We start from the raw sequence: 15,302 nt of genomic DNA, 5'->3' as shown, positions 1-15,302 counted from the left end.
GGCATCATTTTTGGTATAATAAACCTTGAACTTTACAAATAATGTTGCCTTTTCTGTGGCTTTGCTTTTCTCTAGAGTGTTGTCTCCATAGCTATCACCGATGCTATCATTAATAACTCATTGAATAATAATATTCATAGATAGACATTATTTCTCTAACAAAAATGTCTTTTAATTTTATATATGGAATAGTGTATGCTGTATGGCAAAATATAAGGATATTAAAAGCTAGGAATTCCATGAAGACTGAGTGCTTTTATACAGGTCATGGAACTCCTCAGTGACTTCTAATATCCTCATATTTTATAACAAGGGGTGCATTATTTACTATAATAGTCAAGATTAGTAAGTCATGTAAATATAGAGTTCAGCCTTTGCTAAATCTATGCTTGCAGATTATATATAAGTGATTAGAGAACTGAGAGTTCACCTTTGGTGACCTGTGGTGAGATCTGTTTTTACTTATTAATAAATATGCTAAGCAGTGTCCCCTGCAAATTGACTGGCTGAGCAAGCGAATCATTCGTGCTGACTTGGCAAAGTGGGTTGTGAATGGAGAGGGGGTTGGACTATGCTGGGCTGGTGTAGAGTGCCTTCCTGGCTATGACAGTTACAAGGGAATGTGTCATGCTGTCTCATGTTATTTCTACATTCAGCTGCTAGCTGAAACTGCCCAAACACCTGTCTACACCAGCACCCGTAACAGAGGCATTGGGATGCGTTTAAAGTGATATTTACACAATCCATTCCAGGGGAGGCCTGTTAATAGCATACCGTATTTTCCGGCGTACAAGACGACTGGGCGTATAAGACAACCCCCAACTTTTGCAGTTAAAATATCCTCAATCTCCTCCCTGCAGTGTCCTAAAGCTCGTCCTCCCCAACATCATCCAGCTCCCCCTAGCGTCCTCCCCAACATGCTCCAGCTCCCCCCCACATCCTTCAGCTCCCCCACATCCTTCAGCTCCCCCACATCCTCCCCCACATCCTTCAGCTCCTCCACATCCTTCAGCTCCTCCACATCCTTCAGCTCCCCCACATCCTTCAGCTCCCCCACATCCTTCAGCTCCCCCACATCCTCCCCCACATACTTCAGCTCCCCCACATCCTCCCCCACATACTTCAGCTCCCCTACATACTTCAGTTCCCCCAAGTGTCCTCCACCAACCCTGCTTCATCCGGCTTTGAAAGAATGGCTTTATCCACCACCCCTCACGCTCGTCTGGTGCTTCCTCCGGCTGCTTAGGTTGCGCCCCGTGCGCGCTGACGTGACGCGTATGCACAGAGCGCAACCAATAAAATTAACCGCTGACCCCTTTAAAGCGTTACAGGCTCATTGGTGGTCAGCGGTTAATTTTATTGGTTGCGGCCTGTGCATACGCGTCACGTCAGCGCGCACGGGGCGCAACCTAAGCAGCCGGAGGAAGCAGCAGACGAGCGTGAGGGGTGGTGGATAAAGCCGTTCCTTCAAAGCCGGATGAATCAGGCGAGCGGGAGGGGTGGTGGAGGACGCTGGGGGGCCCTGCAAGCAAGTACCCGGCGTATAAGACGACCCCCGACTTTAACCCAGATTTTTCTGGGTTAAAAAGTCGTCTTATACGCCGGAAAATACTGTAATTTCTAAAACCTCCATGGTGCTGCTGTTATTGCACAGGTAGCGCTGCAACTGCTCGCTCAGGGGCAGCCAAAAAAGCACCAGATAGATGAGCTGTAATAAGTAGCCTGGGGCACAGGGGTGGTGGTAATGGTTTAGTTTTATACAGAACACAGTACAACCTTTTTTTGTAAACTTATGTAACTGCAATTTAGTTTGGTGCAGAATGGGTTTAATTACAGCTATGGTGACTTGACAGGAAAAATAACATTGCCCAGCTGTGATCTGTAAACCTCTTCCTTTCTGAGCAAATGGGGAAAATGTTCACAATTAAGCAGATCATACAGCTTGGCATTTGGGGCAAGAATCTAATCTTTTCCTCATACTGTATATTCACTGGTACATCTCTCGTGTTACAAATGAGGAAGCAAAACAGTGTTGCCTCTGCCATCTGACTCAGCCTTTCAGTTTAGATATCCCATAAAAACAAATTAGAAATAACATAGCATTGCTATATTTATTATTGCTTATGACTGTGCCCAACTTGTTACACAAGGGACAGAAGCAAAGGTGCCCAATTACCCAACCTTGACTCTGGAGCGATATGAAATGGAATATCCCTGACAAATGCCTATAAAACCCTTTTTCGAGCGATGTTACAAAGAAAGCATTGCCATTCAAAACTATTGGAATCCCTCAAAGGAAAACCCATTAGGTAGGAAGTTGCTGCGATTGTTTGCAAATGTTCCCATTGGAAATACTGGGAATTATGAAGCACTTGGCTTGTGGGAAATCTCTAGTAATCGCTTCTTAGGAAAATAAGAAAGACTTGTTGCTGGAACCCGCTTTTTAAAAATCGCAGCGGCTAATCTCGTCATGAGAGGAAACTTCCGTGATTTCAGTGAAATCACGCCACCGCGTTTGCCATCCCACCGGTGATTTAGATTTTCGCCGGTGGGATGGCATTTCGGGGAGATTAGTCGCCCGCAAACAGGGAGATTTGTTGTGAGCACCTAATCTCCCCGTGTGCCAGAGCCCTTAAGGGAACTGGCACACAGGGAGATTAGTTGCCCGTGATTATTTTTCACTGCCACAAATAACTAATCGTCCCCAAAATGCTTTCCCATCGGCAATAATGTAAATTACCCTGTGTGCCTCTAAGGGGGCTGTTCACCTTCCAAAAAACTTTTTTTCCAGTTTAATTGCTTTCAGCTAATATATTTATGTTTTAACGTTTTATTATTTAACTTGTTGGCACAGTGATATGCCAACCCACCCTCAACTGTAACCTGCCTGCTCAACTAATGTAGCAAATTGTAATCGCTCAGAGGCTGCGCCTGAATCACCGAGCTGCCAGACTGAAACACCACAGAGAGGAATGTTTAAAAAAAAAAAAAATAGAAAGCATTTGGAATAAGTATTTATTTCTGGGGCACTCAATGCCTTTTTTTTGCCTCCCATAGAAATCTGTATTTTCTCCCTAGAACATTAGGGGGAGCTGTGCTTCTATTTTACAGGTTTCCTACTTCTATTAAAGTTTGTTTTTGCAGCTGCAGTCAGTGCGTGTCACAAGCACAAGTACAGTGGTACAGCCTGGCCGCACATATGAATGGCCAAATTCAGAGAACCCTTAGTATGGAGCCTGTGCTGTTCTGGCTGGTCAGTAACCGTATGTGGATGGCAATGAGATCATTTTGGATTTCTGTTTTAGACAATAAACTCTGGTTTGATATGACTAGAGTTTAAGCAAACTCCTCATTCCTCCTGATGGGTTTTGCACAGACCTATACATATGTATATGTATGTGTATGTACAGGAGGGGCCTTTTGATGCCTGTGATTGATATGAGAAGATAATGAAAGGATGGTAAAAGGCAACGTACCATTTATGTAGAGTGCAGTTTATGCCTTCAGGTTATAGGGCATCAGAAAAAAAAACAACAAACCAAGGTTGTGGACAGTGATGCAGAAAAGAAGAGAACCATCTTTATACATATTAACGTTGACTGTGCCCCGAAGGTTCAACAAACTACATCTTATAGCCAGAGGGCCCCCAATAAGCATTCTGTAAGTATATTGTGTCCCCAAAAATATAAGGGCTGTGACACACGGGGAGATTAGTTGCCGCGGGCGACTAATCTCCCCGGCATGCCATTCCACGACTAGAATGTAAATCGCTGGTGGGACTTTGGCAAATCACAACGCCGTGTATTCCATCCAACCGGCGATTTACATTTTCACTGGTGGGATGGCATTTTGGGGAGATTAGTCGCCTGCAAGAAGGAAGATTTGTCGCACGTTGACTAATCTCCCCGTGTCACAGCCCTTAAAGGTCTCATCTGCAGAAAAGGGAGATTTTTAAAAATAACATATTGGGTTGAATTTCCTAATGCTTTAGGGCTCATAGCGGGCATTTTGCCTTGAAATAGAGCACACCTGCATTCCACCACAGGGAAGCGCAAAATGAAACGCCTGTGTAAGAACGGGCACATTTGAAAGAATGAATTGCATTTGGTTCTGCACTTCCCTGCAGTGGAAAACAGGTGTGCGCCACCACAGGGCAAAATACCCATGAGGATGAGCCCTTAAAGGAACTGTAACACCAAAAAAATAAATTTTTTAGTAATTTAAAATACTGTACTGTATGGTTGCCCTGCACTTGTAAAACTGGTGTGTTTGCTTTAGAAAAACTACTATAGTTTATATAAACAAAGCTGCTGTGTAGGGTTACTTAATGTACAGGTTACTTAGCAGATAACAGATAAAACACCATTGTATTCTACAGAGTTTATCTGTTATCTGCCATTTAACCTTTGCCTTTTCTCCTTTCGAATGGCTGCCCCCATGGCTACACAGCAGCTTATTTACAGCGCTGTCCAACTGGCGGCCCGTGACCCCCCTCTGTGTGGCCCCCAACCTGGCACATACAGGCAGGGTAGGGAAGGCAGAGTATTCCACACACAGGCCGGGTAGGGAAGGCAGAGTACGGCACACACAGGCCGGGTAGGGAAGGCAGAGTATGGCACACACAGGCCGGGTAGGGAAGGCAGAGTACGGCACACACAGGCCGGGTAGGGAAGGCAGAGTACGACACACACAGGCCGGGTAGGGAAGGCAGAGTACGGCACACACAGGCAGGGTAGGGAAGGCAGAGTACGGCACACACAGGCAGGGTAGGGAAGGCAGGGTACGGCACACACAGGCAGGGTAGGGAAGGCAGAGTACGGCACACACAGGCAGGGTAGGGAAGGCAGAGTACGGCACACACAGGCAGGGTAGGGAAGCGGAGTATGGCAGGTTTTTGCTGTACTACCACCATTAATATGGGTATGGTCATGTGATAACACAGGTGTGGTTTAAAAATGGGGAGTGGTCAAAACTGGCTTCAATTATCGGCCCTCCACCATGTAGGCTGGAAAAATTCCAGCCCTCAGTATCACAGAAGTTGGACAGCACTGATATAAACTATAGTAGGGTTTTCAAGGCAAATACACAACTTTTACAGTGCGGGGCAATAGTACATTATAGTTTAATTACTTTGATACAATGAATAGGGGCTTGTGCTGCACATATGGTTGCATTATTGGTTTAATCATGCATTTATTTCTTTAGCTAAACAGAGAAACTGAAACTACTCCATGATTAGTTCTTGTGAGGTAGACATGGGATAGGTAGGTATGAACACCTTTGACATTTCACTAAACAATGTATGAATAAAACACATTGACACCATTCATTGGAGAGCCTACCATTCCATTTAAGCTCAAATTCTGCCATAAATCAGCCAGAACACTTATTATTCTTTAACATCCTCCATATCATTACAAAAAGCATATTCTGATTAATAAAAACTTTGGCTGTGATTTTTTTTTTTTTTTATTATAACTTGTGAGTGGGTTGGTGGGAGGTTTGCTCCAAATTGATCCCAAGCTGCGTTGGACAAGGAAAGCAGGTACCCTCCTTTATTTATAAACTCTGCTTACCAGAGATAAGTTGCTTAGAATTAGCCATTCTATGACATACTAAAAGTTAACTGAGAGGTGAACCACCCCTTTTATCTTATATATGGAAAAACCACTGATTTAGAAATCTGCATATTTCATAAATGTGCTAATACCAAATATGTATAGTTAAGGATATTTCTGACGTATGTGTCAAAACCTCAATACACTACTAACACCACAGAGATCGGCACACTGTACTTCAGACTTCAAGGCCAAAAAATCCTCTAACAGTAGACTCATCCCAGGAAACAATATATTTTTGGAAAGTACATATAAACGAATCCAAAATGGGTAAATATGGTTTTCTAATCCAAACTACAAAGTTTTTATTCATTGGAGTCTCTACATACCAGCATGGATTTTACCTAAAAACATGGTGTCAGACTGGTGTATTTGGGGGGCCCATGGGAAGAAGTGAATCAAGGGCCCAACGGTTTTTCTTTTTCCTAGTACCCTGTTGGGCCAGTCCCAGTCACAGCACCCCATTTTTGCAGTTTGGGTGCCAGTGTGCCAGTGTATGTGTTGTTCCCAGATGGCTGCTGGGAACAGAAGTGACACAGCTAAAGGTGGTGGTCGGTGCTGACAAGCATCTCTCTAGTTCTGGACACGCCATGGGGGCACAGATAAGTTGTGGTAAGTGAAGTGATAAAAGAGGGGGCACTGCTGCTAAGGCTAAAAAAAATTGCCTGAGGCTTTACTTTTCTTTTTAATAAAAATGAATACAATATAGTCACTCAAAACATTATTATTTGCTCATACATTAACCCTTTCCCTGCCAAGCACGTAGGTATTACATTATTTTTTTTTTAAAAAAAAGTCTTTATCTGCCAAGCAACTAGTATCTACATTCTTAGCAGAAAAGGGTGCGCCCAACCCTCTCGGCAACTAGCCAAGGGGTCTGGCAAGCCGGTCCTGCAACCTGCCGTAGGACCAATACAAGTCAGTCCTGCAACCTGATTATCGTAGGACCGACTTCTAACAGCAGACACGATTTCACTCGTATCTGCTGTTAAGAGGTTTTTTTTAACCTGCCCGATTGATATCTGGCCGATTTCAGGCCCATCATTTGTGCCCCTACACGGGCCAATAAGCTGCTGAATTGGTCTAAGGGACCGATATTGTCAGCTACAATCAGCCTGTGTATGGCCACCTTAACATTGGAAAAATGCACTTTGGGATGACACACCCAGACATGGCAGCCAGCAAACCTAGTGCACTTCTCTGCATTCTCAGCTTAGGTTTGGGGTAAGGAGGCAGCTGTGGAGAAGCGGGGAGCTTTTAAAATAAAATACAGTGGTTTTTGTTCCTTTAAGCACAGCAGAACATGCAGCGATTTGTCACCTACAGATGTCAAATCTCCTTGGGTGCCTTGGCCCTAAGTGCAATGGAGCCCATAACACATCCACTTCCCCTTAAATTGCCTTTTGTTATCTACTTCCTGGTCTTGGGACTCTCAGTCCCCACCCCTATGAGCCAGCAGCTTCCAGAACTTTTAAGAGGTCACTCCAATCCATAAAGTAGGTTTTTCTTCATCATCCAGATGGGCCAAGCTAGTAGACTTGAGTATAAAATCTAGAAGACCATGTAAACATATAAATAACATACACTTGCAAATATAGATTGTTTGTGACAGAATATGCCACAAATGAAACCCAAAAGAGCCACCATGGACTGAATAGTCTACATTTTTTACATGGTGGAATGACCCTTTCTGTACCATTTTTGTGCTTCTCACACCTAGGGGCACATTTACTTATCCACGAACGCTCCAAGCATTCATTCGATTGGTCCAAACGTATTTTCCACGACTTTCAGTGCTTTCGCGACTTTTTCGTATTTTTAACACAAAAAATTGGATCGGTTTTGCCGCTATTTACAATCGTTCGGTACGAAACTTTTGTGACTTTCGGATCGCCAATACGATATTATTGTGACTAATACGATTTTTTTCGTAAGCATTTTCATGATATTTGCGATCTTCAGAAACTTTCGTTTCCAATCCGAATTTTTTCCATTCGGGATTCAAACTCCTGTTTTGATAAATCTGCCCCCTATACTTGCTTTTAGTTGTAAACCACATGTTTTATATTAATGTTTGAATTGAAATAAGGTTTGAGTTAGGTACAGAAACCTGTACTTGGTTTGCCCCATTAAATGAACCCTTGCATTGTGTGGGCAAAATAAGGGAGACACTTTGTTTTTCCTTTTTTTTTTATTGCTGTTAATTGAAGGAAACAAGTTTGCATAAAATCCAAAGTCTCTTCTAGAAATATAAGTAACCTTTCCAGTACATAACAGTTGAAATATCAAAGTACATGGTAAACATACAAAGAAAAAGAAGGTAACAGCCCCCCACTTACAGTACAATATTAAAAACCTCTTATTGGCTTATTGTTGTAACCATAGAGACCTTGCATTACCTTCAATAGAACGGTTCAACTGCATTCTAAACATTTTCATTATATCCAAAAATACTTAGATTAAATAAAATATTTCTCCTTTAAATTAAAGCTTTTGTATGAACTGTTTGCTTTTCTACCCAAGCCCCCTCTCGCCTGCTTCAGATAAACACAAATATTCTTAATGTCTTGAAAAAAAAAATACACAACAAAAAAAAAAAAAAAAAATCAAAAATGTATTTTCTTTTTCAAGTGTTGCAATAGGAGGCTAAAAAGAGGCTGGATTTTTACGTAAATAGTTTTGTTTTTGTTTTTTTTAAATAAATATTTGAGTGCTGCCTGAATTCCCAACATAATTTTTTGTGAAGATCCACTTGCTAGTGAAAAAGCCTAGAAAGAACTGGTGAAGGAAGTTATTGAGGAATAAAGAAGTGTATGGGCAAACAGTGCTGATCCTGTGTGTGACACACAATCCATGTATACACTCATGTGCCACACAAGAAGCAAAGCTTTCAGCGCATTTGCCAGTTACCCACTGGGCACCAAAGGTGCCTGCACACACTAAGCCTTGGACCTCAGAGTTACACATAACTCATAAAAGAATCAGCAGCATTATTTGCAGAGAAGACATTTAACAAAACAAAAATTCAGTCTTTCACATTATGATTCAATCTTAGTGGTAGAATTAAAAAAAAAAGAAAATGAAAGACCGGGCCCAGCATAAGAGCATTCATATTTAAAATGAAATCTGTACAGTTACAATAAATACTGTAAATGCACTGGGAGAATGCATTTATTCCCACATACCAATGTGTGTCCATGAACATAAGCAACAAAGGGTATACAGCAAAATTTTAGGGGAAACCTACCTTACATAGGTTATACCCTGGCTATACAAAGATGAGAGTGGCAAGTAGCGCTATAGAAGGTTCCACTTACACACTTGTTCCACTTTCTGAAGCGGCAGGTGCAAGCCTTCTGCAAAGAATACTCCAGCAGCACTCCAAGATGGTAGAAGTAGAGTGATTTCTTTGTGCCACAAACCAGGTGACATATCACCGACAGTGGGCACACTTGATAAAGGGTTGCCGAGGCCCGAAACGTTGCTTGGTTTGCGACACGAATAAAACACTTTAGGTAAGAGTGACACGGGCACAGTCATTAGAAAAATGTATATCTATTTAGCCATGGACAAACCAGCTACAATAGTGAATAATATTCCCGGGGCCAGCTTAGGTTCCAGTCAACCTGGCAACCATGAGCTCCTCTTATGTCCATTACCAATTTAATTGGTAAAAAAAATAATGTTTATTCCCTTTTAATTGAAAACAAAAAGGAGTCAGGCCTAACTAAAATACAGTGGAATCCCGATTTTCGATTTTCCAGTAGGCAAGCAGCAGTTTCCTGGATTTAACATTTTCCCAGAATTTGCACTGTTTGAATATGGTCCCCTGGGAAACTTAAAATCCAGGTTCTACTATATTGTACTTTTAAACCATAGACATAATCTTTATCAATACAATCTCAAAACCAGTCAGGAGTGGGAGAGAACACAGGTTAACAACCTTTTTTCATTATGCCAGATTGTGCCCACAACACCAGTACATACAAATAAAATACTGATACGGAATATGCTAAACATCATTACCCAAAACCATTCTTCCAGAAGCATGCACTGTGACCTAATATAAAGGAGACATACTGTGCAAGAATAAATGGGTCCCCAGAGCAGTAAAAGTCAGCAGATGGAGGTTTCTGTGGAGGCAGAATAAAAACTCCATCACCCACTGCACTCTCCAAGCCACAGTCATTTCTTTTGTTCTCACTCATATAAGGCAGCATCCAGCATTGCACACAAGTATACATACACATATATATATATATATCTATCTATAAATACACACTAATCTTCAGTTCAAGCATTACGTTTAATGGCACTGTAACACGTTTTGTTTCTCCATTAAGTGGTGGCCAACGATAAGATTCTACACACAGTTCCAAATGAAACAAACTTCCACAGACATTGTAACAAGACGACACTGGGATTTATTGTTATATCTGTAGACTGGGTTTAGTCAGCAGAATCCAAGGGATCATGGGAAGGGGGAGGTGCATACCTCAGCCAGTAAGTGCCTAAAACATGAAAGAAAACTGCTCTGTCAGAGCTTGGAAGGAAACAAGTTCACACAGAATATGCTTAAGGGTAACAAATGGACAGATGGGGAAAGGCACTTTCTCAGACTAAAAGGGGCCAATTTGTTAAAATTCCATCCTGAGGGATTACCTGCAGTTAGATTTTGTCTCATATTGAATAGACACGTTTATCACAGCAGTAGAACACCATTTAGCAACAGCGCTAAACTCGAACACCCCTCCAAAGGCCCAGTGCAAACTGGAGGCAGGGATTAAATATTCTGATAATTCTTTTCTGCCCAGGAACAAACCATTCCAATAACTATGGCTACTGCTTGATTAAAAAATATTCATGATCATTAATAGTTCGCAGCATAGCTTAATTCATAAAAGAATCACAGTGTGGAGCCCACATACATATATTGTGTAGGAAAACATATAGTTATTCCAAGAATAAAGGTGTAAATGCATTTGTGGGTTTGTCTTTACACAGAATAACTCTACAGAGCCTGTTCTACGTGGAGGGACTTCAGTAAGAGGCTATTGAGGCACAGGATGTGGAAATGATTAGGCACAAAATTAGACCACTACAGGACTAGTAAAAGCAACATACATAGCTACCTTTCTTTTTATTTTATTTTATTTTTTTACAATTGTTACTTTTGGGGAAATGTTGCAAGAACAATTCAAACTAACAGAACACTGGAATGGTGACTAAACCCCAGCACAACATTTAGTACCTCTGTAGACAGTAAAGCAAGAGCAAAAAAAAACACTCACACGGACATACAACTAGACCATAGTCACCATGTGTAAGGAGGAAAAGACACAAGACATTTAGAAACAAGTCCTCTGGGAGTTATCACGATTACCTTGCTGATTGGCCTCCATATGAGGTTGCTTACAGTCATTTGCATAGTGTCCAGTTAACCCACAATTATAACACGAGACATTGCTGCTTTTCTTGGGCCCTGATCCATTGGCACTGGCTACCACATTAGGGGTTTGGTACCCTGGAAAGAACCTTCCATAGCCTGGTATCTGCTGCATACCATAGCTGGTTTGTCCCCCAAGCAGAGGGTCATGCATAAGTCCATTGGGGTATGGAGTAAGGTAGAAAGGAAGCTGTGCTCCATTACTCTGATGTGCTTGGTTGAGGTAGGTGCCATTGACAAAAGTCAAAAATGGAGAACCTCTATACACAGGTCCAGGGACTGTGTTGGCATAAATGTAACTCACTGGTGCTCCGCCATTGTTCCCACAACTGCATCTACGCCCACAAGAACCACATGCCCCTGGTCCCACTGGCTGGGGGGTTAGAAGTGTTCCATTCGTGCTGGTATTGTTAACTGCTGCACTGATAAAGGGAGTGCTATCACTCTGTGCAGTGCTGTGGGTCAAAGCAGGGCTTGGACTTGGTGCTGGTCCGGGTGTGTGGGTAGGAACAGCAGGAGGAACGGTAGCTTGACCAAGACCAATGCCAACACTTGCTGGCTGAGATGAAGCAGTGGTGGCAGCAGCATTAAGCACATTTGTATTTGCAGATGCAAGTGTAGCCCCAGGCAATGGGTAAGGGACTGCAGGAGGAGCCGGGGACAAGTTAGTGCTAGGGAGAACCAGTTTTAGGTTTGTTGGAGGAGGCATGGCCCCTCCATCACGATGAGGCACTACCTGATTAAGGCCTACAACTTGTGAAAGGTGTTTAGTAATGGGGTCTGGTGCTGCTGAGGGAGATGGTGAGAAACCCACTGAACTGTGACCTGAAATAAATCCACTAGCCGTGCCCAGAGCCAAGCCAGTCTGTGCAGAACCATTCATAGTACAGGTCTCTGCAGGCCCCTGAGGAGAAGATATTTTCAGTCTCGAAACTGGTAAATGTAACGCATGGTTACTGGGCTGACAATTCCGTGGAAGGAAAGTGGATGGAAGTGGAAGAGGAGTCAGTATTTCAATGTGTTTTTCGGATTCTCCAGTTGCTGAGGCAACAAGTTTTTGGCCCATTCCAATTGGGGCCTGGGAAAATGGTTCTCTTACAGAAGACACAGAACCGGGGCTAATCAGTACAGGGTCCAACTTTTCTGAACCATTAGAAATCATACAATGCATAGGAGCCAGAAAAGGAATGTGCGAATATTTGGGAAGATGTAAATTATTGTTCACACGGGCTTCATCATTACCAAGAGAAACAGACTTTGCAATGGGTGCAGTAACTGTACCAAAAGTTGGGAAGCTGGGACCATTTTTGGTGGATTCATCTGAATTACTGTCTGTATCTGTTAAGGTAGTAAGAAAAAAAATTATTAAAAAGGTGAATGTGTGTTAAAGTATCAAAAACAATTGAGTCTGGCTACAATACACAAACTGTGCTCTCTAAAGACATGTCACTACAGCAAGAAACACACTTGGATCTATCTCAAGGCTATCCACTGTGAAGCTTGCAGGACACATGTGGCCCTTTTAAAGGATGATTATGGCCTGTAGCCTATAAAAATCACCCACAGGCCTCTTTTTACTACCTTTGCACCAAAATACAATGCATTGTAATTATTCACACCTTCTCAGTCAACACTGCATATGCAATAATTGAATTGTAAATACAATGTTGGATTTTTCCCCCCCCTACCATTTTTACTTTTTCATTTACATGTATTGCTCCTGCAATATTGTACCATTTTACTCTATTCTAAACCATTTTATCCTAAACCCTAAAGATTATATATAATTAGGCAAGATTTTTTTTCTTAGCATACAGTTAACCGCAAATGGCATATTCTACTGGCAGTTCAGCAACACTTCTCATACTCTGGAGACAGACTTAAAAAAACAAAATACAGCCTTTGCCAAGATTAGATAGCATGGCGTACAGAACTTAATGTCATAGTATTATACATTTGAAAGCTAACGATCAGGATATATCAAAATAAGGTGCTGACATTCTAGATAAAATCTAACATGGAATGAAATGCAATAACCAAAGTATGGATCAGGCTCTGTATCTCCATGAACACAGGGGCTAATGGCATGTATGGCAGATCTTCTGCCAGCAAAGAAATGCCAATGCCCACCCAATTATGCTTCTGTATCCTGCCATTCACTTTCCTTGTGTGGAATTTTGGCCTAAAATTTTTGATTTATCACATTTTGGCACACCCCAGTAAAATCTGCTTTCCTTGTCCTTTGAGGTATAACATGAAAATAAATGAAACTTTCACAGCTTTACTGATACAAACTTTAAAGCATTCAAATTAATATCCAACATAATTTATTATATTTACATTTATATTTAAGATGACCATACATGACAGAGTAACTTTGGAAAGTGTCTGCATTCAGTCTGGTCAATCACAGGTTCTAGGACAAATTATATTATAAAGATGTTCACATACACACAGACGACTCTCAAATACCAGAGTGATACCCTGATGGAATCTGTAGTTAGATGACCAAAGATAAAGTACCAGCTGTATTACCATATAAAGTGGAACCATTTCTAATTCTAAATGTAGTGGATGGCTAATTTGTTTTTTGGTTTATTATTTAGTTTGAGATACAGATAGTTTATTAGTTAGCCCCTTACAACTCATATGGAGATCTGTATAGCAAAAAAGGAATGTGGTTTCCAGCTTTAGCTATGGGCCATACAACATCCTTTAGAGAGAGACCAAAGGGATTCTGGGAACAAATTCCTTAAGGCTCCTAAAAAAAATCCCATTCATCCTTTAGAAAAATTCAGTAAATGTGCAGAAATGTAGAAGTTGTTTCAGTGCAAAACTATGATTACTTGTAATCCTTTCATTTCACAGAACTGTGCTACTACCTATTTTGCAATTTGTTGTGTCCTTTTCCTAGTTAGCCGCTTTGCATTACAGTGTATCATGCACAATATCTCTTAGTGAACTACACTTCATTAGCCAACCTCTTTCTTTCTCGTCTTCACTTTCAAAGCTTTCTCTCCTGTCATGGCGGGGGCTAGAAGGAGAACTGTAACTCTCCGAAGAGGTTTCTCCACATGTGTCATGCCCAGACCCAACCTCCAGTGTTTGCTCTAGAAATAAGAAAGACAAAGAAATGTTCTTTCAACCATTTCTAGCCAAAAGGTTTTACTATCTCATTATACTAGGTGACATTGTTGCTTGCACAGTTTGACAGGAAATACAAGCTAAATAATGCTTTAAATAGTTTTTAATTTCCCTTTAAAAACTCTCTCTAATTCATGGGTGTTCAATGTTTGAGAAGCTACTAATAATTTTTCAATGTTAGGGAACAAGTACAGGTATGGGACCCTTTAGTCTTTAACAGATGAGAAATCTTTCCATAATTTGGATCACTATACGGTCTACTAAAAATCATTTAAACAATAAACCCTTTAGGATTGCTTTGCCTCTAATAAGAATGAAGTTTATCTTAACTATGATATAATTCAAAGTACTGTTTTGTTATTACAGAGAAAAACAACATTTTTTTCTTTGTATTTGTCATTGTAATTTGCAATTGCTACTGTACTGCCATTTCCCATACAATCCTAAATAAACAAGCAATTCTTAATTTTTTTATGGATCTGCTTTATGTTTAAATTAGACAGAACCCTGCACTGAATAACTATGCTACTATAAATCCAATGATGGCAAATCCTGTGTTTTTCCTTTTAATATGTACATATTTTTTATTTGTACAACCAGTGGCCCGTGGGCAACATGTTGCTACCCATGGCCTCAAAGCAAGTGCTTATTTTTAAATTTCTGGTTAGGAGGCAGGTTTGATTGCATAAAACCCCAGTGTAATTGCCAAACAGAGCCTTCTGTGGGCTTCCAGTCAACAAAGGGGCTATCAAATAGCCAATTATAGCTCTTACTGGCACCTCCAAGAATTTTTCATGCTTGTGTTGCTCTCCAAAAGCTTTTCCATTTAAATTTAGCTCAGGGGGATCCCTGGTTTAAGGCATAATTGCTCAGAATGAATCCAAGGTCCCAGACATTCTGGACACTCTATCTCATGCCTCTACATCCTTTTCCATTTCACCAGCCGAGTAAATTTTTTGTGAGACAGCGAGAATACGGAAACTAATTGATACCTTATATGAGGTTCTCCTGGCAACAACTCAAAGTGTATTTTTAAAGTGTGTAGTTTAATAAAATCCAACATCAACAGGAACACCAGTCCCTGCAGAATTGTG

At 41.2% G+C, this 15,302-nt stretch overlaps 1 protein-coding gene across 2 annotated transcripts in view; it reads right to left on the bottom strand.

Moving 5' to 3' along the window:
- Positions 1-7,790: 7,790 nt before the first annotated feature.
- zcchc2 (zinc finger, CCHC domain containing 2) overlaps positions 7,791-15,302 on the bottom strand; it is a 37,285-nt gene continuing 29,773 nt past the window's right edge. The window contains 2 exon segments of one of the 2 annotated variants that reach the window (NM_001114221.1): positions 10,740-12,402; positions 14,046-14,174. In NM_001114221.1, coding sequence (NP_001107693.1) covers positions 10,967-12,402; positions 14,046-14,174 — 1,565 coding nt within the window. In that variant the 3' untranslated portion in view covers positions 10,740-10,966. 2 annotated transcript variants of the gene reach the window in all.

Source organism: Xenopus tropicalis, chromosome 6, assembly GCF_000004195.4.
Source record: "Xenopus tropicalis strain Nigerian chromosome 6, UCB_Xtro_10.0, whole genome shotgun sequence".
NCBI lineage: Eukaryota > Metazoa > Chordata > Amphibia > Anura > Pipidae > Xenopus > Xenopus tropicalis.
This window is presented reverse-complemented; position numbering and strand designations above follow the sequence as displayed.